The 21,389-nt window shown below is 48.7% G+C and overlaps 8 protein-coding genes across 12 annotated transcripts; 4 read left to right on the top strand and 4 right to left on the bottom strand.

The window, feature by feature from the left end:
• Positions 1 to 78: 78 nt before the first annotated feature.
• On the bottom strand, positions 79 to 5,372 carry IML2_1 (Mitochondrial outer membrane protein iml2). 3 transcript variants are annotated; one of them, XM_058496644.1, is made up of 4 exons: positions 2,627 to 5,372; positions 2,089 to 2,574; positions 721 to 2,045; positions 79 to 651 (listed from the first exon to the last, which is right to left on the bottom strand). In XM_058496644.1, the coding sequence occupies exons 3-4, from the start codon at positions 2,021 to 2,023 to the stop codon at positions 287 to 289; spliced, it is 1,668 nt and encodes a 555-aa protein (XP_058353896.1). In that variant the 5' UTR covers positions 2,024 to 2,045; positions 2,089 to 2,574; positions 2,627 to 5,372; the 3' UTR covers positions 79 to 286. The 3 variants fall into 3 exon arrangements, with proteins under 3 accessions (XP_058353896.1, XP_058353897.1, XP_058353898.1); XM_058496645.1 differs by having other exon boundaries at positions 2,096 to 2,574; XM_058496646.1 differs by having other exon boundaries at positions 79 to 2,574.
• On the top strand, positions 4,017 to 5,644 carry RMT2 (Arginine N-methyltransferase 2). The gene is made up of 2 exons (XM_058496643.1): positions 4,017 to 5,345; positions 5,405 to 5,644. Exons 1-2 carry the CDS (start codon positions 4,056 to 4,058, stop codon positions 5,426 to 5,428), a joined length of 1,314 nt encoding a protein of 437 aa, XP_058353895.1. The 5' UTR covers positions 4,017 to 4,055; the 3' UTR covers positions 5,429 to 5,644.
• An 18-nt stretch (positions 5,645 to 5,662) lies between these two features.
• On the bottom strand, positions 5,663 to 8,255 carry HXK1 (hexokinase A). 2 transcript variants are annotated; one of them, XM_058496641.1, is made up of 5 exons: positions 7,939 to 8,255; positions 7,257 to 7,379; positions 7,185 to 7,210; positions 6,731 to 7,138; positions 5,663 to 6,677 (listed from the first exon to the last, which is right to left on the bottom strand). In XM_058496641.1, the coding sequence occupies exons 1-5, from the start codon at positions 7,976 to 7,978 to the stop codon at positions 5,799 to 5,801; spliced, it is 1,476 nt and encodes a 491-aa protein (XP_058353893.1). In that variant the 5' UTR covers positions 7,979 to 8,255; the 3' UTR covers positions 5,663 to 5,798. The 2 variants fall into 2 exon arrangements, with proteins under 2 accessions (XP_058353893.1, XP_058353894.1); XM_058496642.1 differs by lacking the exon at positions 7,939 to 8,255 and having other exon boundaries at positions 6,731 to 7,380.
• Positions 8,256 to 8,447: 192 nt separating this feature from the next.
• Positions 8,448 to 10,213, top strand: OST1 (dolichyl-diphosphooligosaccharide--protein glycosyltransferase subunit 1). The gene is made up of 3 exons (XM_058496640.1): positions 8,448 to 8,925; positions 8,972 to 9,826; positions 9,881 to 10,213. The coding sequence occupies exons 1-3, from the start codon at positions 8,573 to 8,575 to the stop codon at positions 10,149 to 10,151; spliced, it is 1,479 nt and encodes a 492-aa protein (XP_058353892.1). The 5' UTR covers positions 8,448 to 8,572; the 3' UTR covers positions 10,152 to 10,213.
• A 517-nt stretch (positions 10,214 to 10,730) lies between these two features.
• Positions 10,731 to 12,710, bottom strand: ONS95_003339 (uncharacterized protein). The gene is made up of 3 exons (XM_058496639.1): positions 12,449 to 12,710; positions 12,239 to 12,398; positions 10,731 to 12,189 (listed from the first exon to the last, which is right to left on the bottom strand). The coding sequence occupies exons 1-3, from the start codon at positions 12,661 to 12,663 to the stop codon at positions 10,849 to 10,851; spliced, it is 1,716 nt and encodes a 571-aa protein (XP_058353891.1). The 5' UTR covers positions 12,664 to 12,710; the 3' UTR covers positions 10,731 to 10,848.
• A 1,911-nt stretch (positions 12,711 to 14,621) lies between these two features.
• On the top strand, positions 14,622 to 16,342 carry ONS95_003338 (uncharacterized protein; the record flags this gene model as incomplete). The annotated part of the gene is made up of 9 exons (XM_058496638.1): positions 14,622 to 14,651; positions 14,706 to 14,871; positions 14,925 to 14,977; positions 15,029 to 15,088; positions 15,146 to 15,299; positions 15,359 to 15,478; positions 15,530 to 15,637; positions 15,690 to 15,788; positions 15,856 to 16,342. The coding sequence occupies 9 exons, from the start codon at positions 14,622 to 14,624 to the stop codon at positions 16,185 to 16,187; spliced, it is 1,122 nt and encodes a 373-aa protein (XP_058353890.1). The 3' UTR covers positions 16,188 to 16,342.
• ONS95_003337 (uncharacterized protein) lies at positions 16,343 to 17,971 on the bottom strand. Its single transcript, XM_058496637.1, has 3 exons — positions 17,495 to 17,971; positions 16,945 to 17,429; positions 16,343 to 16,834 (listed from the first exon to the last, which is right to left on the bottom strand). Exons 1-3 carry the CDS (start codon positions 17,639 to 17,641, stop codon positions 16,381 to 16,383), a joined length of 1,086 nt encoding a protein of 361 aa, XP_058353889.1. The 5' UTR covers positions 17,642 to 17,971; the 3' UTR covers positions 16,343 to 16,380.
• Positions 17,972 to 18,067: 96 nt separating this feature from the next.
• ONS95_003336 (uncharacterized protein) lies at positions 18,068 to 21,238 on the top strand. 2 transcript variants are annotated; one of them, XM_058496635.1, is made up of 7 exons: positions 18,068 to 18,339; positions 18,396 to 18,413; positions 18,500 to 18,985; positions 19,036 to 19,496; positions 19,680 to 19,726; positions 19,774 to 20,162; positions 20,209 to 21,238. In XM_058496635.1, exons 1-7 carry the CDS (start codon positions 18,283 to 18,285, stop codon positions 20,278 to 20,280), a joined length of 1,530 nt encoding a protein of 509 aa, XP_058353887.1. In that variant the 5' UTR covers positions 18,068 to 18,282; the 3' UTR covers positions 20,281 to 21,238. The 2 variants fall into 2 exon arrangements, with proteins under 2 accessions (XP_058353887.1, XP_058353888.1); XM_058496636.1 differs by having other exon boundaries at positions 18,396 to 18,985.
• Positions 21,239 to 21,389: the final 151 nt, after the last annotated feature.

The following is a 21,389-nucleotide window of genomic DNA, read 5'->3' as shown; positions in this document are numbered from 1 at the left end:
AGTGACGCCATCCCCTTTTTCTCCGAGCCGAGGGACAATAAGAGCCTCAACGACAGTGGTGACCAGAGGAACGGCATGGTTTTCTTAGAGATATTCTGGCTCCACAGCAGTAGAGGACGAGTACTGTGGTACCTACATGCGAGAGATGCGTGGAAAGGAAAGGAAAGGAAAGGAAAGGAATTGAACCCAAAACACACTTCCTCGTCGGCAAATCAGCAGGTTTGTTTACATTTGTTGGAGATCTACATTCACAGTGAATAGTTGAGTCATGCGCAATCTCATCTCATCAAGACCAAGGCGGCCGCTCTCCCTGCCATGGATGCCTTCCCGGGACGCTCCTCCCAGCCCTTACATTTTCATTGTGGAAATACCCTCCTCGTAACCTCTCATCCCAATGACTGATCTCCAGGCCTCCTTCCTCCGCATCGCCAAATGCATCCCGAGAAACTGATGTTACTTCCTTCAAGCCTGTGGTTCTTCCGTCATCATTTGAAGTAATTTGGACGATGATGTTGGACCTCTTGTCCTCGACCGTCCATTGTGTGACTTCAGTGTCAGAAGCGAAGTGCGAAGTCAGGTAGCGCGAGGTCAAGGGCTCATGGATTTGAGAGATCGCTTGCCAGGTGTTGTGCAGTGTGGAGATGGTGGTGTCTGGATAGGTGAGTCAGGGACGTCCTCCGCCAGAGTCAGGAATTTGAGTCAATATTGAGACAAACTTACGACAAAGGAAGAGATATGTTATTACAGCCATAAGAAGAAGGTGGAATATCGTGACGACTACGACAGCAATATAGTCTGAAAGAAAACCAGCAGGTGCGGAGCTGTAAATATCCATCTGGCCACCAGGTATTGATGCGTGCGTCAATGGAGTCAGACGAACACCCGTAGATTTTCCAAAGAAGGGTAGGTGTTCTTGATAGGCTGTCTGTGCCAGAATTGTGATCATGGACTGCATGGCAAACCCGAGGCTGGGTTCAAATGTACTGGTCATGATCTCGTTAAACAGAAAAGCTACGTCAGGATGTGATGAGTTTGCGACTCCTCGTTGAGACACCATAGAGATGGAGTTAACAGTCGTGTTTGGGTCTTGTGACATCAGTTGTGCCTTTGATATATAGTCGCTGCTGTTTGACCCTACTAATGGACCTACTGGCGTTCCACCGGGAAATTTGATCTCGAGTAGACCACGGTCATTCGGTGCGACCCGTTCTTCTCCGAGCTCATATCGAATGGCTTCAAAATTGAACACTGCGCCGGAAGATGTTGTCCGCTGGGGTGCTGTCTCGTTTCGAGATCGGGTCGTCGCTGCTTGAATGTCCATATCAACAGCTGAAAGAGCATTGTAGCATAGCGAAATGCGTATAAAAGGCTTGCCCCGGACAACATTGCGAGGCAGGTCTTCATAGACCAAATGTAACCAATCACCCACGATGTCTTGGGTCGGATTTCCCAGAGGCTTGGGGATGGTGTTGTTCAGGAATGGGACGGGTACATTGACGATGATGTATTGATTAAATGTATTAGCCCGGACATTGACAGCGGCAGGTATTTCGTCAAATTGGCTAAGAAGAAGACTTCGAGAAAGTTCTGTTGAGATCTGGTTGAGAGTGAAGTTTCCGTCAGGAAGAATCTTGATTCCTGATGAAGGAATGACAGCTCGGCTAGTGAGATCCTGAAGCAGTCTGGAATTACCAGGTGAGGCACTATAATTCTGCAACACCTCCTGTGGAACAGCCAGGAAAGTAACATTGCCCGATTCGTCGAGAGCCGCATCGGGCGAAACACAAACAACTCTTGTATCCAGGACGGTCGCAGAGCCTTGGTATTCTTGAAGCGAAACTCGGTTTTCTTTCTGTGGTATTGGGAGGAGAGCTCTGAGAGAAACGCCAGTATCAGAGACTCGGGACCGTGGAACGACATTTTGCTTGACGGCATAATCTGCAAATGCTGTGTACGTAACAGGCTTTTTGAACCAAGCAGAGGTGTCGGATATTAACGAATCTCCAGGACCCAACCTAGTCATGATAAAGTCGGGAATAGGATTACTACCACGGATTAGCATCGTTAGAACGATCAAGAGATACATACAGTTTACCCAGGGACTAAGCCAATAGTGATATCAGAAAGCAGGGCGAAATATGTAAATTGACTTAAAAGTGCGGTCAAGCACAACAGAGTGAGTAAAGCTGGTATAAAAAGCTGTTTCTTTGGACCGTCTCTCCTCACTACAGAAGGACGAAGAATATAGTATGCGAGGGAGTAAGGACCCGAATTGGAACTTCGTAATGCGGAAACGGGTGCCAAGTGTGGGAGTGATATGCCTGTGACTTCGACTGCGAGACTTGCCAGCATAGATGTCGCAATCACGGCGTGTATCATAAAAGATATAGCGATAATCAAGGAAGCTAGAATGATGACTCTGTTGATATCGTTGTCGGATGTCAAGTTCCTCCAGGCGGAAATGCTGTCATCGGCAAACCAGATGAAAGATATGAAGCCCAAGGAGGCTACCATGCATATCGTAGTTATGATCAACACGCCTGCGTGAAATCTTCCAAGACGCTCCATAGCTGACTAGAGTGCGGAATCAGTATCAGTCATATATATTCGATGGTTGGTGACATACTGTTTTCATATCGGGGCGCCAAGACGTAACCTCCTTCACAAGCGGCAGATCATCTCGTTCAAAAGTGTTCGACATCGAAGAGTGAAGGGCAGTGCTTTGCGGAAGTGGAGAGACAGGATTGTTCGATCGAAAAGTTCGACCAGAGCTACCACCATATGAAAGATGTCGAGACATTTTGACGTTGACTGCAGAGCACCGAAGCCCACGTGCCCGAGTAGAGAGGGTAGGGTTCAATGCATACCAAGGAACAAGCAGACAAGGAACTACTTATCCCAGCACTTCGAAACTCCAACGAGTGCTCTAGAGACCTTTCTTCAACCTCGGCCTGTCTGGTAGGGAAGACAGGCTGCCTCTGAAGGCGGCCCAGCATCGCCGTTTAGTTTCACCGGCGCCTATCGTACGCCTCATTCAACCTTTACTGTGGCTTGTCGGTGAGCAAAGCATATCGCGACGAAACTTGGGCCGAGACAGGTCTTGGTCGACTATATGGTCGCTGGCGAATGTTGCGATTGCCTGTCCATTGAATGTGCTACGGGTATAGCTGGCCCATGGCTGGGAGTTTCACGAGCCGCAAAAAGCGATCTCCTTGGACTCTGAGAATGTGCTTGACGGCTTCCCCAAGAACCATGCGAACTTCATGCCTCGTAATTATTCTAATTCAAACATCTCCATTTTCATCGTGGATGGACGGCTCTCCAACATCCTTGTCATAGAATGATCACTGACAATCGGCAGCAATTAACATCACCGTAACATCAACCAAAAAGAAACTGTAACCCGCAAATCAAAGTGAATTCATTTCATATGACTGGCATAAAAAGCAAAGTGCAAGATTATGCCTGAGAAGGTCTTCCACTAGGACATCGATCAACAAGCCTCACTCTACGCGCGCGCATCCTGTTTCATGAGCCACAACCACGATGGCTGGTGACCTCGGTCGAGTACAGGAGGTACATTGGCGCTTGCCAGACTAGTAACTATAGATCAATAGAAATCTAGAATGCGACCGAGTGGAAAATGAATTTTGCATGAAAAGAAGATGGGCCTGATCGCGATGTCCAATGTCTGTGTTCAAATGAGAACGTTGCATGTCGACGCGACTAGATACGGTATTTGTACCCTTCTGAATCTAGTACGGAATAGGACTCTCCGAACCCGCCTAACAGGATTAAACAATCTTGGAGCATAAGACGGAGGATAATTCGCGAAGATGCTGTGTTTCGTACGCATGTAACGATGAAGCAATGAACTTGCGGTTGAGATGGAGGGAGACGAGCCAGATTGCCAAGACCACAATCCAAAGTTCTGCCCCCTTCACCGCTCAAACCCCTCCCAATCCAGCGACCCCTCCAAGAAAAAACGTCGAGCTCTCCATCTTCTCTCCCAACCCCTCAAAACACACACTTCACATTATCCCCTATAACTCAAAATGAAAGACCCAGCATTCGCCCCAGACCCCTCATCTGCAGTCGACATAACCACACAATCCATCCTCCTCCACGCCTCGCAACACGACCTCCAAGCTCTTAAACCCCTCCTTCGCGTCCCAGGAAACGCAAGCGTCCAGGATCCAGAAACGGGATATACGCCTTTACACGCTGCTATTGCTGCTTGCGGACCTGTGAAATCGTCTGCGACTCAAAATGGAGAGGAGTTTACAACTGGAGGGGCTGTGAAAGAGGGTGAGGGTGCCAACGAAGAGGAGGACGAAGAAGTCGATATTGAGAAAGTGAAGAAGGTCATAGAGGAGCTTTTCTTCAGCGGCGCGATATGGAATGATCTCGATGCGAATAATGAGACGCCTGGGTGCCTGGCGTATAGGTTGGGGAGGATGGAGTTATATGATATGTGTGTGAACGCTGGAGTTAGAGCGGAGTTGTTGTTGGGTCTGATGGGTGGGTATGAGGAGCTTGAGGGAGAGGATACGGATGAAGAGATGGAGGAGAGCACTGAAGTCGAAACTGGTGTGGAAGCTAGGGAGGGAGAGACCGCGCAGGACACGAATGGAACAACAGAGACTGCTACCCACGAACTCGCTGTCGGACCAGCCGAAGAAGTCGCCCTCTCCCACCAAAACGAAACACAAGCCCCCAAACAAGACGTCAATTCCGCCGACTATCTCGCCTCAAACCTCACCTTCACAGACTCCGCCCTCCTCGACTCCGACGCAAACGGCGTAATGATGTCCTGGGAAACCGCCATCATGCGACGAACCGTAGACCTCCTAATCCCAGACCTCAAACCCGGCTCCCGAATCCTCAACATCGGATTCGGAATGGGCATCGTGGACCGCATGTTTCGGGACACGAAACCTGCCCGTCATCATATTCTCGAAGCACATCCCGCGGTCCTGCAAAAACTAGCTAGCGAGGATTCAGATTTTGGGAAGAGTTGGGAGGAGTCTGCCCCTAGTGCTGGGGAGGAAGGAAGTGGGAAGGAGGGAGCGTATAGAATCCATGCGGGGAAATGGCAGGATATCTGTCCGCAGCTCCTCCAATCCGGGGAAGTCTACGATGCTATCTACTTCGACACTTTCGGCGAGGATTATTCCCAACTTAAACTCTTCTTCACTGAATTCGTGCCCGGACTCCTGGATGGTGAAGGCAGATTCGGGTTCTTCAATGGATTAGGAGCGGATAGGAGGGTGTGCTATGATGTTTATTGTAAGGTGGTGGAGATGGATGCTTTGGAGGCGGGCATGGATGTTGAGTGGGAGGAGGTAGAGGTGGGCGAGTTGGGCGGGGAGGGAGAGGGCGAGTGGAAGGGGGTGAGGAGGAGGTATTGGGTTTTGGAAAAATATAGGTTGCCGGTGTGTACATTCCTGGGTTAGATGTTTGGGTGCGCGGTTTGATGGTTGGTTGATTGGGCGGTGGGGGCGGAGGAAAGAGTGATATGATACCCTGCATTGGAATGGCGTCAAAATGAACATACATAGACTCGATGATGTTGAAAGGAGGATGATGAAATGAAGCGCTACTGGAAGCGTTACCTCAACTAGAAAATTGCTCCATATAGAAAATTAGCATGAAATTTGATCATCTCCATGAAATAGGGACATCATGAAGTCGTGCTAAATAAGCTAGGTAACCAGCCATCACATAACTTCCGTTCTTAACCAAACATATCCAGTCCAACCCCACCACAAAATCCAAGTAAATACATCCAGATGCATCTACTTGAAATTCTCCGGGTGCAAAATCCCCGCCATATTCCCCTCCTTCACCCTCTTCAACGTCAAGGCCGCAATCAGCGCAGCCCCAACACCAGAACCATCCTCTGCAGCCAAAATCTCAATCGGATCCTCCTCCTTACTGTTCTTCTTTGGCGCCCAATCCAGAATCTCGCGCAGCGCAACAGCACCGCGAGCCTTGAAATGCGGGTACTTGTTGAAGACTGAACCGTCTGCTCCGACGTGGCAGGTCTTGTAGTCCTTTTTGATCGAGATGGCGGCAACTCCACAGGCTGAGAGGCGAGCGGCGCGCGTGCCGATTAGCTCGGCCAAGCGGCGGATGAGTTCGAGTTCTGGGCGGGTGGTGGTGATTCCAAGTTTGTTTTGGAAGAGATCGCCTGTCTCGGACAAATTCTCGAAGGGGTCTTCTTCCACGAGGGATAGGAAGGAGGAGTCGAGGGTGTAGGCCTTGCGGAGCTTGTCGATGTTTTGTCCTTCGAACATGTGGACTTCCTTGTTCTCGTGCAGGTCGACGAGGACGAGGCGGAAGAGTTCGCCGAGGTAGAGGCCGGCGATCATCTTTTCGAAGGCTTGTTGGCCTGGACGAGGGGACTCCTTATCGATGATTATGTCGTAAGGGGTGAGCGGGAGGACTTTGTGTTCGTTGTCGAAGGCGCCCCATTCGCAGTTGATGGCCATTGGAGTGTCTGGTGGGAGGTTCATGTGTGCAAGCTTGGGGATTGAGCCGCAGTTCTCCATGTAGGCTGCGTTGCAACCGGTTCCGAAGATACAACCGATCTTCATCTTGGTGTCGGTATAGGCTGAGGCAATCAGGGTTCCAGTAGTGTCGTTGATCAGTGCCGTCAACTTGATGGGAACACCCTATCACGTGTTAGCGGGTAAATACAGAAGAATAGGGGTGTTTTGTTGCTCACTCGCTTCCCGATGGCTGCCTCGAACATAGGCACGACATTCTCTCCCTCAACTCCGTCAATGTCAAAACCCTTTGTCCAACGCTGGAGAACACCATGGTCTATGTAATCTTGCGTTGCTGGGTACGAGAAAGTGAAACCAAGTGGGAGGCTTGTCGTCTTCTCACCACCATGGTGGGACTCAATAAATTGCTGAAGACAGTCTGCGATGTACTCCCAGAGTTCGTCTGCATTGCCTGTCTTCAGGTCCTCGGGCATGCGGTACTTAGATTGGATGATGTCGAATTCACCTTGCTCATCGGTCAAGATGATCTCGCAAACACGGAGGTTGGTTCCGCCCATATCAAGGGCAAGGAAAGTACCAGTTTCGTTTCCGTCGGGGAATGCCATGCACCATGTTGGGTTCATGGGCTGTTAGTGTTAGCGAGACCAAGCGACAGTGTTGGATTCAGCTTACAATGCTGCCACCTTCGACGCTAAGACCTAGAAACTGTTAGTCTTATTCAATGCATTGAAATGGAATATGTACCTTTCTCGAGCTCCTTGACAAAGTGAGCAGTGATCTCCTTCAGCTTCTCCTCTGGAATAGTGAAGAGTTTCTCCAGTCTCTCAATCTCCTGCAGGAGATCCTTCGGCACATCGGCCATGGAGCCTGTGGTAAATCGTAAGCATAATTCCCGCAAAATAAACTTAACATAATTCCATGGGAAACAGAAGCAGGGAAGCCAAGCAGTAGCACAAGAACACAAGCCACTGGCACGTGATAGCGGTGAGTTTGATAGGTTGCTTTTTCCAGATCTCATGACCGACAAGCATATGCAATGCTGTGTTGGACAAGGCAGTTTGTGGAGAAATAAAAAACATGGCCAAGTCATAAGATATTGGCAAACTCGAAGACGAAGACAAGTTTGAGGGAAGTGCCCCACTGATATCGAGATCGAATTTGTTGAGACGGAAGAGGGGGGATGACCTTCAGTAGGGTGTTGAAGTACGTGCAACATTTTGAAAATAAGCCTGCTTATTTTCTTCTTATGTTTTGGTACAGATCGAATTTCTTGTTCTGGTGCTCGAGGTTGTTGAGAGAAACTCGCTCATCAGACGAGGGGTCCTCGTACAAGTAGAAACGACAGTAGCACAACAACGCAGTGAATATGATGAAAACCACTTGGACAATCGCAATAGGAGAACGTGAATGAGATAGGGGAACAAACCCTTCCTGCTTGGAGGACGACGTGGCCCGAGTCCAACCATCCTGGCGGTTGTGAAGGTATTAAGGTGAATTCAAGATAGGTGAGGGGTAGTGGGGTGAGCTGAGAGCTTCTCGAGTATTGAGAATCTGTAATTGGCGACAGTGAAGCTTGTATAGAGGGAATTGAAAAGAGACAATGGAGAGAAAAAGCTTGAAGTCAGCGCAAAGTGTGTTTTTATATTCAGGACAAGAAGATGAGAAGAGGAAAAGCGAATGTTTCGGCGGGCTCGTCACCGTGGGGCTCACCCTTGAGCATTTGCTTTGGTGGGGACTAGTGATGTAGCTCAGCAGTTTAGCAGCTCAGCTTGCTCCCGCCGTCTGCCGTCAAGCTTGGGCCGATGATTAGTCAGCCCGGAGCTTCCACGCGAAAGCCACATTTGCACCGCCATACCCTCTTCAGGACTAGATGTGGCTGGGAGGTATCCCAAAGGACACATCAAGGGACGAGTTGAGAGTTGACAGACGTAAGCTCTGAGCTCGATTTAGGACAATTACTTTTTCGTCTTCACCCACAATACCGGCGCATACTTCAAGGATCCCAATCGAGGTCTATTCGATCCATTGGATTCACGGCTGGTCTGCTGTATTCCTTCAAAATGAGGCCATTGGCAGTTGCATCTGCGGTGTTGTCCTTCGCGTCCATAGCTTTCTCGGCCCAGGGAAACCTCACCAAACCATTCACTTCACGACTGATACTACCAGCGGAATTCACTCCTCCGCAAAATTTCAAGAATGTCAATCTTGTACATATCATCAATTTGGAGAAGAGCTATCCAAAGGAGTCAATCAATGTGTTGATTGAGAATGTTGCCAGCGAACCTCAAGATGAATACTATCTGCCGTTCACCTCGCGGCAGATGGAGACAATCGGAGCTTTGGAAGTGAAGGACAGGAAAGATCCAGATGGAGGCTTCTTCGATGTGGAAGCAGTTGAATATGATCCTAATAGGTATGTTCTAATTCCACTTGGAAAGTATGCAACTAATGAGCAACAGTGATACCCAATTCTACCGCATTCGTCTACCTGCACCTCTCGCTCCAAAAGCTCAACAAACCCTTGGAATTACCTACTCCTATCTTTCCGCCCTGAGCCCTCTTCCAGCGGCAGTTGCCCAAAAGGACAAGCAGTACTTGGTCTACACATTCTCAGCATACGCTCCTGCAGCCTATGTCACATTGAAGCAGAAGACCGAAGTCAAGTTCCCATCCGCAAATATCCCAGAATATACCATTGTCCAAGCAGCCAAGGGAGAGGCCGAGTCACCACAAAAGCAGGGCTCGAAGTTCACCTATGGATCATTTGCCGAAGTCCCAGCCGGAGCTGTCGAGCCAGTAACGGTTCGATACGAGTTCACGAAGCCATTGATCCATATTTCCCGCCTGGAGAGAGACATTGAAGTTAGCCACTGGGGAGGAAATGCTGCATTTGAGGAGAGATACACCATGCACAACCGTGCTGCGAACCTCACCAAGCAATTCTCTCGTGTGGAGTGGGCCCAGCAGGCACACTACAACCCATCAACAACCGCAATCAAGGAGCTCAAGTTCCCACTGAAGGTCGGCAGCTTGACCCCATACTTCACCGATGTCATCGGCAACGTCTCCACCTCCCGATTCCGCAGCAACAAGCGCGAAGCGAACCTCGAAATCAAGCCCAGATACCCAATCTTCGGAGGATGGAACTACCCATTCCGCGTAGGATGGGACGCAGACCTCAAGAAGTTCTTGCGTAAGCTCAAGAACGGAGATGGATACGTCTTGAACGTTCCGTTCTTGGAGGGACCAAAGCAGGCAGAGGGTATGGCATACGAGCACATTGAGCTGCGCGTGATCCTCCCAGAAGGAGCCGAGTAAGTCCTGCCTTGTTCGAATCTGGAAAATGGTCTTTACTAATCATCTTGCAGAAACGTCCAGTACAGCACCACTGTCCCTCTCGTCAGCGCAGATATCTCTCTCCACAGAACCTTTATGGATACCACTGGCCGCACCGCTCTAACCCTGACAGCTATCAACATTGTCGACGATCTCCGTGATCGCGAATTGATTGTTACCTATGACTACCCACTTCTCGCCGGACTGAGGAAACCACTGGTCATTTTCTGGAGCTTTGTAAGCCTGTTCTTTGCTGCGTGGGCGATTGGTAATCTGGACGTGAGCATTCGTGCGAAGAAATAAATATCGGGTGATGGATAGATATGTATAGCTATGTAGAAATAAAAGGTTGATTTCTTGCTATGGTTTCTTTTGTTTCTCCTCCATCCATCCTTTCCCAACCGCCTCCCTGAGTTCTTTCTAGACACTTTTATTTCTCGCATCCTCTCCGTGAGATTTTCTCCCTCAGAGCAGCCGCTCCACAGGAAACGAGATATCGATATCGTTATCAATATCCCTTTTCTCACAACACATTAGTACTGATAACACATCTTCGAAGGGAATGATATGATCTTACAGACAGATACCCTCCTCACGATTATGCTGTGCTTCTCGGCTCGCTCCCACAGGCTTTTGCATCCGAGTTTCTCGCGTTGGCAAGAATAGGATTTATTGAGATGGGAAGCGATGTGGATTATTGATTGGAGGGGTGTGATCAGGTAGGACGTGTGTTGACTGTAGGATGCTCTGACTGTGTTTGTTTCTTGCAGCTTGCAAGATGTTAGTTGCGGATGCATTGGACCGCGGAGGACCAATTATAAATGGAAGTCCTTAGGTGACTTCGATTTTAAGTACAATGTCTGCAAGATATAAAGAAGCATGGGTAAGTTTGATATATACATTATAACTACTATTTGACAAAAGAAAGCTTTTGATGTGAGGATCGCCGTCATTCGTAACCCAAAATCACTCGATCCCGTTGTACTTTGGTATATTTACATTATATACACAGTTGCGGTTTGCAACTGGTCAGCCCGGTGTGATCCGGAAAAATTATGCGAGCGGATTGGTGACTACTGGGTACATGGGCATGTACTTCTTGTAGAGCTAGAGATCCGTTAGCATAAAATCCTCCAACAAAGTGATATCTTGGGATCCAACATACCGACTGGCAAACACCATTGTAATCCGCAGTATCTGCCTCCACCATCTGCAGCTCATTCCCAGGAACGCCCAACCTCACCGTCTCCGCACTGCCCCTGACGCTCTCCACAGCATTCCATCCAGGTCCCGCAGCAGGATTCTTAATCCAATTAACGAACCACTTATGAGTGTAATCCGCCAAAGCCTGCTGCTCTTCCGTAACGCCACCCAAAGCACTGAAACACTCGTTCCCTCCCATGAAGAACGGGATTTCAGTTCCGTGAGTAGGAGCCGTTCCTGGGACGCCAACCACATTATCGTAGGCTCCAAACCAGCGGTAGGACCAGGTATCCTGAGCAGCGGAGCGGATATCGAGCAGCCAGTCGACGGCGCAGTTGAAGCGAGCGTCACCGTATTGTGTGCCGCTCTTCAGGGAAACGGATGAGAAGTCTGTCTCGTTGTAGGCGGCAATGAGCTCCTCAGCCGGGATGTGTACAACATCTGCATCAAAAGTGCGGACCCAGGATGAGAAGTTCGTGTTCTCGCCGCCGTAAACCAAGGCGAAGATGGTTCCCTCGCCGGCGGAGTTGCCGGTCAGGAGGGGTACGTGGGAGGGATAAAGACCTGCTGCGAAGCGCTTCTCGAGATCCGCGTTGGAGTAGCGAGTAAGACCATCGACCACGGGAGTGAACCATGTGTGAACAGAGGAGTTGAACGAAGCAGTCTCCAGCTCATGGATTGATTTGCTGCGCAGGCAGTCGAGTTGGCCAGGGTCAGTTGGGCATCCGACTTCTGCTGCGATAGTGTCGAGTCCGACGTTGGTGGGGGCGTATCCAGGGCCGGAGGCAGAGTTGGCACTCATCTCGACTGCACCAGCGAGCCAGGTATCTGGGTGGTTCCAGAGGTAATGATCAACATGAACACCACCTGAAGAATGGCCTCCGAGGACGATGTGGTCTGGGTTTCCGCCAAAAGCAGCAATGTTGTCATGAATCCACTCCATTGCTTTCTCAACATCCAGAATGCTGAAGTTTTGCGTAGTGTCGCTCAGCTCGGCAGAATTCGGAGATGCAAATATGCTTTCTCTGTGGTTGAATGAGACCATGATGACATCGTTCTTTGCGAAGTTGTTGCCCTGGAGTTGGGTGTTGCTACTTGATCCAGTGACCATTGCACCACCATAGATGTAGACAAATACCTAGAACTAGTTAGAGGTTGTTCGAACAAGTGAAAATGATTTTACTCACTGGCAGATTAGCTCCCTTTGCAGGCGCCCAGATGTTGAGGTTCAAGCAATCTTCGCCTTGTTGACTAAATGGTGTGTTGGAGATTGCCTGCGCGCATGTCTGTCCATAAGATGTGGCATTAAAGAGGCCATATGAGAGCGGATCTTGGGGTTCTCGCCACCTAGAAAAATTTAGAAGATGATCATATTTGAGAATGGGGTAGTTCCTCACCTGTTTTCCCCAGCCGTTGTTGCAGCATATGGAATACCAAGAAAGACCGAATTGCCATTGGCATCTGTGAATCCATGAACCCTTCCCTGTGCCGTGGAGGCTGCAGGAGCAGTGCTGTTGGAAATCTCGTAACTGAGTAGGGGGGCTCCGGCTACCTGACGAGTAAACGCCAGAGCTATGCAGACACTCTGCCCAAAAAGAACGTGGGAGAACATGATGATGAAAATGTACAAAGAAGGATCGACTGATTGGAATGAATGTTGTGCGTGAGAAACAAGAACCATTGTTGCTGCTCCAGCCACTATATATACTAAAGTAAGGGTGTTGACCCACCAGGAATCCTTGAAGGACAGTTGAACCGTCAGCTTCTAGAAGATCCAGAGTTCGTGGCGGTGGAGTCGATATTGGAATCGTAATCCTTGTCCGTCGCTGCATACGGAAAGAAACAACACATGGTGACAGGGATTGGATCGTGTCTCGGAAAAAAGATGACAGCACAGATCTCGATGAGATTCATAAGACAATGCACCCCGCATTGAAATCAATAGTTTCCTTACGGTCGAAATCCGAATCGACAGGCTCTTGAGCTTTGTTCAGGTTATAACGGCGCAGGCAGAATGCTCTGTACTGCGTTCTTGAATGGCACTGGCTTGGCAGAGTACATCAACCATTGTCGATTTCCAAGATGGCGAGAAATAGAAAAATGCAACGATAGGTATCCACAGTAGGTAAAGGCGGCTCTTCGTTGAGCTCACCACAGACCGTTGTGAGGTCACGGCAGGCTCCATATTTCCGGAACAACACTGTCCTACCACGTGAAATATTCGTCCGTCATGATCAGTATCAACGCTTGAGGTGACTAGTGAGCTGTTGCCATAACAATTCGTCCGATGGACGTCTGGTTGACCAATGCCAACCGGAGTACGCCGATGCTTGGATCATGGTTGCTTTGTGGCCAGGGTACGGAACGTAGCATGCGTCAGTAAGCATCGAAGGTGACAGACCCATCTCCTCACGCCCTCACAAGTATTGACATTGGGACGTGACTAACGGCAATCCCGTAGATGGTAGTCGCATACTGGGCTGTATCCTTTATCAAGTCCCGTTATTAATTCCTCGTCGTTGTTGAACCACGAAGTTGTTGCTGACATAAGGTAGGGAAAAATGACAAGCGAGCTATCAGCACGTGACTACATCCAGTAAATGAGGTTTTGACTCTCATCCTTCCTTATCGAATGAAACTTTAATTGGGTCCTCATCTCCAGAAACACAATCAACAGGCTAGACTGAATTAAGCTGCCAGTTGAGCACTCATCATATTCCAGCCTCGCTTTGACTGCTTGGAACTGCTACATAACCTAGTTGAGAAGATAAAGGGAAACCTGCCGTACTTCCGTCAGCCTCTCAAGGAACTTCACGACTCGCGCACACAGTCGTGACGACTTCTTCCGCAACGGTCGTCTCGATACTTGCGGGACGCCACGCGGAAGCTTGAGACATCCGCTGCGCTGTTCACTGGCAACTGTGGAGCCAATAGGTTAAGGTTGGAAGTTGTTCACAGACTCCCGTTCTTGTCTCCACTTTCTTTCGAGAGCCTCCGATTCCTACGCTTCCCGCCACAGCCTTTCTAGAAACTGCTTGTGTTCCTCAAGGATCAAATTCTGACTATTGGCTTTCGCCTGTTTCCAGTTCTGACATATGACGATGTTTGCCTGCTCAGCTTCTTTTAGGAAACTATCTTACCAGCCTCCCTGTAGGTGTATTCGATGTCTTTGCGCATTGGCGAAATCTGAAGTCAAGATGCCTCAGTAGAGGCTACTCTCAGATCCCTTTCGACAACTGCATTTCGAAAATCCAGAAATCTGGTTGTTTCTTCAAATCCCTGTTAGCACTGTTTCAACATGAGCGCACGACGCAGGAAGGTTCAATGTATCTTAGGATTCTTACTGCTACTCTATACGGTGTTTCCTCTTCTGGTTCGGAGAGTCGAAGATCTTCGAGATATGACATTCTAATGGGGATCTCTTTTCGAATTCGTATGAGAACAATTCGGCGACTTCGTATATAGCCCACAGCTTCCCCATCAAGTCAAACTCCGAAGCACTCCACCCTTCTACTTCATTTCCAGCCGGACCGATTCAAATAAGCTTCGTACTCAAAGTACCTGATATTGATGATGGCACCACAAGGTTTGGGACAAGTGGTGAGTTATACTGGCGACTGAAGTGGAGAAAGTCCCTATGCTGATATACCCCAGGTGTCTTGGTACATTTGTACATTCTTCGCAATCGCCTTTCTCGTCGCGAGACTGGTGGTGAAGTGGTTGAGGTTCAAAGCTTTCTCACTCGATGATTGGTTCATGGTGCTGGCAGGAGGATGTCTCTTGACAGATCTCATCATACCGCAGCACATGTGGAATCTAGGTAAGGATGTGTACTCGGAGAAGACCTATGTTCAATGACTTACCTTTATACAGGAATGGCAGCTCTGCAGAAGGCAAGTCGAGATGAGTTTGTCGGTATCATGCAGGTATGTTATGAAGCCAGATCTTCTTGCCATAACAACTGACAGCGAGCCTAGATGATTATCCCTGGCTCAATAGCTTACGTCACATCACTGTGGGCTATCAAAGTTGCACTGGTAAATTTTGATCCCTCTTCCTAACTTTCCGTCATGAGCTGAAATGTCAACTTCAAGGTCATTTTCTACAAGAAAATCGCAGCACGGACGAGGTTGCAAGCAGTTTACAATGTGATTCTTGTTGTCCTGGGAGTCACATGGGCTGTGATTTTCTTTGACATCATTTTTCAATGTTATCCAATAGAGAGGAAATGGACAACGGACCCAAACAGTAAGCATAATCTTGAACTTTCGTGTTTGCTGCACATTTGCTAATATAGAATATACCAGTGCTCTCAGAAGGCGTCCGCAATCAACTACTGGATAACTATCCTCAGTTCGTTTACCTCCCCCCATCTGAAAGTCCACCAGCTAATGCATTCTTAGTAAACATTTTCCTTGATGTCGTCAGTAAGTTGGCTTCATTGAGAAACAGAAAGCATTGAACTGATCGATATCTAGTCATCGCGCTCCCAATGTCGATGATCGTGAAGCTGCAAATGCCACTGAAGCAAAAGCTTGGCGTGGGAGCTATGTTTGCGCTCGGTATCTTCGTCGTTATTGCTAGCAGTATGCTCCCTCCTCGCCCCTCAGATAATTCTGTTACTGACCATGCCGTCAGTCATCCGCGCATACTACTCTAGCAAGAACGAGACAATGTTGACTTGTACTGTGTCGATGGTGGAGACCTCTGTTGCCATTATTGCCACTTGCCTACCAGGTTTGCCCTCCCTCCTTCCCAACATTGTCTCAGAAGATGAAACGAAACTAACAGCATTTCTCAAAAGCACTCCGTACCGTCCTCATCGGTCAAGCATCCCGTGCCGGTACGGCTTCCGGTCCTCACTACGAACTCGGCTCCTCCAAACGTACGCGTGTGCGAGCAAGTGTAGCGGCAACCCTTCGCCACGATAACTACCTCAACACTGGACACAACAACAATAAAACCATCAATGACTCCGAAGACGACCTTGTGAGGGACATTGAGAAAAACCCGCGCGCAAGTTATTTGAGCGACGAGGCTCCTCCAATGCCGACCTCTCCCATCTCTCCCATGATGTTGACTAGGGAATTCATGATTGATGCCGAAACCGGGAACATGACTATCGTCAAATTCTAGGTCGCGATGACAGGCATGCGGAAGACTTATTACCACACATTCATTTGGATTTTGCGACGAGTAACGAACTTTGTACAGCTAATTTGAAGGGGAGAGAAAAATTTCGTTTCTGATGATAAGGGAGATATTACGATAGTAACTACTTAATCTAAACACATTTATTTTGTTTCAAGAAAATTGCTCCTGCCCGGGCTCACCACGCAAACTCCTCTTTCACCAACTTCTCAGACAACTTCCACAACCTTTTCGCCTCAGAACTCGAGAGAGCACCAGGTACAGGAGCATCACTGATCTGGCAATCAAGCAGAAAAGCTCCATAGTTCTCCTTCCCATTGCGGATCTCTCCCGCTCCAAGCTTCGGGTCCAAAGCAGCGACCACACTGGTAGCTGCTCCGGCTCCAGGAGTCTTGATGTCGACCATGCCACTTTCATAGAAGCCTTTAACGGCATCCATCGTCACACCGTCAAGGTTTCTTCCAAGCTCGCTGGCGATCACGCCGGGGTGGACGGCAACGCCGAGGATGCCGAATTTCTCGTACATCTTGTCGGTGAGCGCGATGGAGAAGAGGAGGTTGGCGGTTTTGCTCTGGTTGTATCCTTCCAAGGGGAGATAGGATTTCTCGTCTAGGTCTCCGGTTTGTCCCCACCTATTTGATAATCTTGAGTTAGCCTTTGCCTTTGTTTTCGTTGAAGCCCGATGGAAATCACGTGAAGAAAATGTACCCGGCTGGTGTCCTAGGAGTAGATTTGAACTTGCATTTGCTGCACCTGGTAAACTGGTCTCTCATTCTCTGGGATATCCTTGTTCTTCTTCTCGAAGTTCGTGTCACTCCATCTCATCTGGGTCCAAGTTGGCGAAAGGCTGGAGACATTGACCACTCTCGTAGCTCCCTTGGTGGCGCCCGCTTGCGAAGCCTTGATGAGCTTAGGCATGATCAAAGAAGTGAAGAGAAAGTGTCCAATGTGATTGGTAGCGAATTGGATCTCGATGCCGTCTTCCGTGAGAGTTCGTTCTGGGATGCACATGATACCCGCACTGTTGACAATGATGTCAAGAGTAGAAACGTCGGACCAGGAAAGAAGTTCGGCGGCTGCTTTTCGGACGGCTTTTTGAATTGAGAGATCAAGTATCAATGGTCGATAGGAGACATTTGGATACTCGGCTCGGAGTGCATCGATGCTTGCTTTGAGTTTGGCTTCGCTTCGACCAGCAATGATGAGGTTGGCGGGAGATTGAGACGCCTTTTCGGTTGAGAGGTTAGCTTCGTGACAATTCAAATGCCGGAAAGATGAATAGAATAACATACAAAAGCTTGCGCGGTGGTATAGCCAATGCCACCACAATTCACTCCGGTAACGAGGATGTTCTTTCCTCGAACAGAGTCTGCGAATGCCTTGGCGACTTCAAGGGCTTCTGTCTTGCTGCCAAAATCGGGGTATGTTGTGGCCGGCATGTTTGGAATTTGAAGAGTATGGTGTTGGTGAATTTCTTGAAATTGAGAGAGGATCAGTGTTGCTGTAGAATGCTGTTGTGAGATGCTGTTGTAAGATGTAGAATCTCAGGAGGATTTCGCTCCTTTATATATCCATCGTCGGTAGAATATTGACGCCGTGCACCGCAACGGACTTTCACGAGAGTTATTTCAATATAGGGTCCTTCTTGGCTTGAATCATACGTGTTTAGATGCATATTTTGTTCGTCTTCTTCCCCGGAATCTCGAAGCGTCAGACATCGTGAGGTCTTGCAAGCTGATAGGTGAGAAAGGGGTTCGCTTAGCTCCCCTCCACTGGAATGCGCGAAGTCTAGCTGCATCCGGTACAGCGCAACGGCATACTAGATGCCCAGCCTTCACAGCTCAAACCCTAACTTCTTTGGGGATCGTCTCTTTACATCCATCCACGTTACCCTTCAACCTCGATACTCTGGTAGGCTCCTGTATCCCGAGAAGGATCTTGCTTCCCATGATGCATAGTCGCCGCATGATATTCGAGCTCAAGATCTAGCTAAATCGGGAACGAATAACAAAATCTATTTGTCCGTGTCGGACGCTTCTCACTCTGGCCAGGTCTAGCGCCGGTGGTCAGTGCCGCCGATATGGTGAACAATGGAGCTTCAGGAGCTTGCCAGGCATGCAAACAGAGGCACAAGAAGGTATACACTGATATTGACATTAAGTCCGTGGCCGAACGCCGTTAATTCGGAGACAGTGCGATGAGACTCGTCCGGTAAGATTACGGTCTTCTGGTGCGAAGATCTCGACAGAACTTTGCTCTGTCCAGCTCCCCATTTTTGCTGACTTGCTCTATGAAAGTCGTGCCTTAGATGTAGCAGAGCACGCCGAAGCTGTCCAGGTTACAACACTAGCAAGGACTTGAAATTCGTAAATTATGCTGCAGATGTCACTGAACCAAAACATCTCTCATCAACGAATGTCACCACATTTTCGTCGAAGAGTCCTGAGTCTTTTGAGGACTGGTCACGAATCGAAGAATTTGCTCGGCAACAATTCTTCGATGACTACCGTGTTCACTCACCAGATCAATCCGTATCTCGCGGTTATCTGAATGGGCTTCCAGACATGATATCTAAGGCTGGTCCGAAGTCCGATGTTACGAAAGCATGCACGACTATTGCCTTGGCAGTTCTGGGGAAGAAGATCTCAGACCAGGGTATCTTCGATAGGGCCCAACGGATGCACACGTCTCTGCTGCGGTCTTTCAGCTTGAGTATCTCAACTGGAGACACATTCATTAGCGTCGAGTCGCTTATCACAGCTACATTGCTGGGATTGTACGAGGTAAATCTTCTTTGACTCACACAAGTGGGTGCTTGACTTAAGAGGCATAGATTATCATCAACACCGATTTTTACAACGGTGCACACATTGCGCACGCCCAGGGAGTCGCGGCAATCCTGACCAGCAAATCTTCCCCCTTTGATCTCGTTTGCGGAGGAAAACTCTTCCGGGCCCTGAACAACGACCAAGTTGATGACTGGTTTCCTTCCAAGCTTCCAAACTGGCAACACACTCCTCCCAATCCTAAAACAGTCACATCGAAGTTTAGCATACTGTGCACTCCCTTATCAAGGCATGAGGTCGTCACCATTGATGAAATATTTGCGAAAACAGAACCCCTGTTCAGGAGAGCGGAAGCACTGCTGGCTCGGGATGCAACACTTGATGAGCTCTATGCTGTCATGCGAGACGCCGAGAGCCTCAGGGATGAGTATAATATATGGATAGAGAAGCTTCCAGAGCAATGGAAGCCGAGACTCGTCGGAACCATCGCGGCAGAAGATGGAGCAAAGTGAGTGAAGTTGAATTGGCTCTTTCCTCCATGGTTGGGGTGCCGCCTGAAACAACTCATACTCCTCCAACTGAGACGGGATCGTAATACCTGACAGAAACCTGTCCTTTCTTGCACTCATGGACGTTCCTTATCAAGAATTTTAGTATCAGTTTCGAGAAATGCTGACGTTCGTTCCTCAAGAACACAAGTCGGATACTGGCCTGGAACGATCACAAAATATCACGACCGTAAAGTTACCCTCCTAACAATTATCTCGCCTACTCATCCATTCTAGCGTACATTGCCACCATCTGGAACAGCTACCGCAAAGCCCGCCTTCTTGTTATCAATATAATCATGGACTGCTACAACCGAATCTGCACGTTCCCTGAGCATGAAGACATCGACCCTGCGATCTATGCCGACATCGATGACCTCATCACAGGCCTTCTTCTATCCATTCCATTTGTCCTCTCCAGCGACGTACAGTCGTTCGTACAGAATGCTGCGACGAGAGCCCCACTAATCCCAGGCAAGTCTGTTGGTGGCCTCATGCTCACACATACATTATATGTGCTGTCAGTTCTGCCTATCATCGATCCAAGCATCCAGGTGTATATGAGGGAGTGTATTGCGTGGATCGGAGAACACATGAGAATTGGTCAGGCGGTTATCTTGTCGAAGGTAAGCTGTCTGCAAGGGTGAGAAGGTTTCAGCTGACAATGAATAGTGCGCAACGGATGATCTCTTCGACTATGTTACAGAAGCGCATGTGTTGCTGTGGGCAGGCATGTTGATCTAGAGACTGCGCGCAGTAAATTTTGCACCCACCTCGGAATGAACATGAGGATCATGGAGATATTGAAATGTTCTTTATTCCCGTGAAACATGTTCTGGACTGACCCTCAGCCAGACACTGTCACTAATGATAGCATCGAGCGAGTCCCCCCAACCCAAAAATATTGACAAAATATAAAATTCTACAACCCAAGCTCCAGTTGCACGATTTGGACACCTGCAGCATCAGATCCTCAGGACAATTGAGTTTAGGCCAGGACCTAGGCGGAACATGTACGCAACTCAGGAACCAACTCATCACCCACCAGACCACGCTGCTGCTCACCTCGCCGGCGCATCGCCAGCCATCGGATAAACCCAACGTTCCCACAACACCCGCATGCAAAGCCCAACCTTCTTGATAAATCCAAATAACGCGTTTCTCAGCATCACATAGCTTATACTCTAGTATCTGTAGGATGTGCACATGCACTTACAGAGGCCCAGCCCATCTGGGATTGCTGAGGCTTACACACTTATGAGACAAGGGTGACAAAGTAATAGGGGTATTTTGGTTTGCGCCTCGACAATGGTGGTCTATCGGTATGACCAGAGGTCCGTCCCCGAGGAGTAATGTATACATTTTGCTTGTTTGGGATTCTTCGATTTTTAAATGGTAGTGGTTGGGGTGAATTTTTGATGTTTTGGTGTTTGTTGATTTTTCGCGGGGTTAATTTCAACAAAGTTTTAAGCGAGCACAACAAACCTCAGCAATAAATATCTTAAACACAGGCAGCTCGCGCAACTATGAGTCGAAGCATGTTTCAGACCTCTTTTGAAAGTCTGAAGATACGGTGAGGTAATGTTCAAGCTGCCATGACCCAAGGAGTACCGTGTCATATTGCTGGGCCTGCAAGCAGCAGCACGCATTCAAAGATTATGCATCGGCATGAAAGAGTGTATCTCGGATAGTATCAAATGATAGCTATAAGTTGGAACACTTTTTAACTTTTGCTCTTTGCAGCCCCTATTTCAGCTACATGATGGCCTTGAAGGCGATGATTAGCATGGGCTCATGCAGTAAATCCGAGGAGCGATATGCGACCACTTCGCGTATGTCTCCATTTTCTCGCC

Source organism: Cadophora gregata (assembly GCF_030347475.1).
Source record: "Cadophora gregata isolate MNR1 chromosome Unknown scaffold_12, whole genome shotgun sequence".
Lineage (NCBI taxonomy): Eukaryota > Fungi > Ascomycota > Leotiomycetes > Helotiales > Ploettnerulaceae > Cadophora > Cadophora gregata.
Note: the sequence above shows the minus strand (reverse complement) of the source record. Positions and strands in the feature narration are given on the sequence as shown.

Excerpts from the sequence above, each read along its gene's own strand:
- IML2_1 (XM_058496645.1), bottom strand. The coding sequence starts at position 2,800 with ATGTCTCGACATCTTTCATATGGTGGTAGCTCTGGTCGAACTTTTCGA. Across the intron at positions 2,575-2,626 it reads GGCGCCCCGATATGAAAACA|TCAGCTATGGAGCGTCTTGG; the intron begins GTATGTCACCAA and ends TCCGCACTCTAG. Across the intron at positions 652-720 it reads AACATATCTCTTCCTTTGTC|ACACCACCATCTCCACACTG; the intron begins GTAAGTTTGTCT and ends TCACCTATCCAG.
- RMT2 (XM_058496643.1), top strand. The coding sequence starts at position 4,056 with ATGAAAGACCCAGCATTCGCCCCAGACCCCTCATCTGCAGTCGACATA. Across the intron at positions 5,346-5,404 it reads TGGATGTTGAGTGGGAGGAG|GTATTGGGTTTTGGAAAAAT; the intron begins GTAGAGGTGGGC and ends GGTGAGGAGGAG.
- HXK1 (XM_058496641.1), bottom strand. The coding sequence starts at position 7,978 with ATGGTTGGACTCGGGCCACGTCGTCCTCCAAGCAGGAAGG. Across the intron at positions 7,380-7,938 it reads TCGTCCTCCAAGCAGGAAGG|GCTCCATGGCCGATGTGCCG; the intron begins GTTTGTTCCCCT and ends GATTTACCACAG. Across the intron at positions 6,678-6,730 it reads AGGCAGCCATCGGGAAGCGA|GGTGTTCCCATCAAGTTGAC; the intron begins GTGAGCAACAAA and ends AACACGTGATAG.
- OST1 (XM_058496640.1), top strand. The coding sequence starts at position 8,573 with ATGAGGCCATTGGCAGTTGCATCTGCGGTGTTGTCCTTCGCGTCCATA. Across the intron at positions 8,926-8,971 it reads GTTGAATATGATCCTAATAG|TGATACCCAATTCTACCGCA; the intron begins GTATGTTCTAAT and ends AATGAGCAACAG. Across the intron at positions 9,827-9,880 it reads ATCCTCCCAGAAGGAGCCGA|AAACGTCCAGTACAGCACCA; the intron begins GTAAGTCCTGCC and ends ATCATCTTGCAG.
- ONS95_003339 (XM_058496639.1), bottom strand. The coding sequence starts at position 12,663 with ATGTTCTCCCACGTTCTTTTTGGGCAGAGTGTCTGCATAGCTCTGGCG. Across the intron at positions 12,399-12,448 it reads ACAACGGCTGGGGAAAACAG|GTGGCGAGAACCCCAAGATC; the intron begins GTGAGGAACTAC and ends AAATTTTTCTAG. Across the intron at positions 12,190-12,238 it reads CAAAGGGAGCTAATCTGCCA|GTATTTGTCTACATCTATGG; the intron begins GTGAGTAAAATC and ends AACTAGTTCTAG.
- ONS95_003337 (XM_058496637.1), bottom strand. The coding sequence starts at position 17,641 with ATGCCGGCCACAACATACCCCGATTTTGGCAGCAAGACAGAAGCCCTT. Across the intron at positions 17,430-17,494 it reads ATACCACCGCGCAAGCTTTT|GCGTCTCAATCTCCCGCCAA; the intron begins GTATGTTATTCT and ends TCAACCGAAAAG. Across the intron at positions 16,835-16,944 it reads GTTTACCAGGTGCAGCAAAT|GTGGGGACAAACCGGAGACC; the intron begins GCAAGTTCAAAT and ends ATTATCAAATAG.
- ONS95_003336 (XM_058496635.1), top strand. The coding sequence starts at position 18,283 with ATGGTGAACAATGGAGCTTCAGGAGCTTGCCAGGCATGCAAACAGAGG. Across the intron at positions 19,497-19,679 it reads GCGGCAGAAGATGGAGCAAA|AACACAAGTCGGATACTGGC; the intron begins GTGAGTGAAGTT and ends TCGTTCCTCAAG. Across the intron at positions 19,727-19,773 it reads GATCACAAAATATCACGACC|CGTACATTGCCACCATCTGG; the intron begins GTAAAGTTACCC and ends CATCCATTCTAG.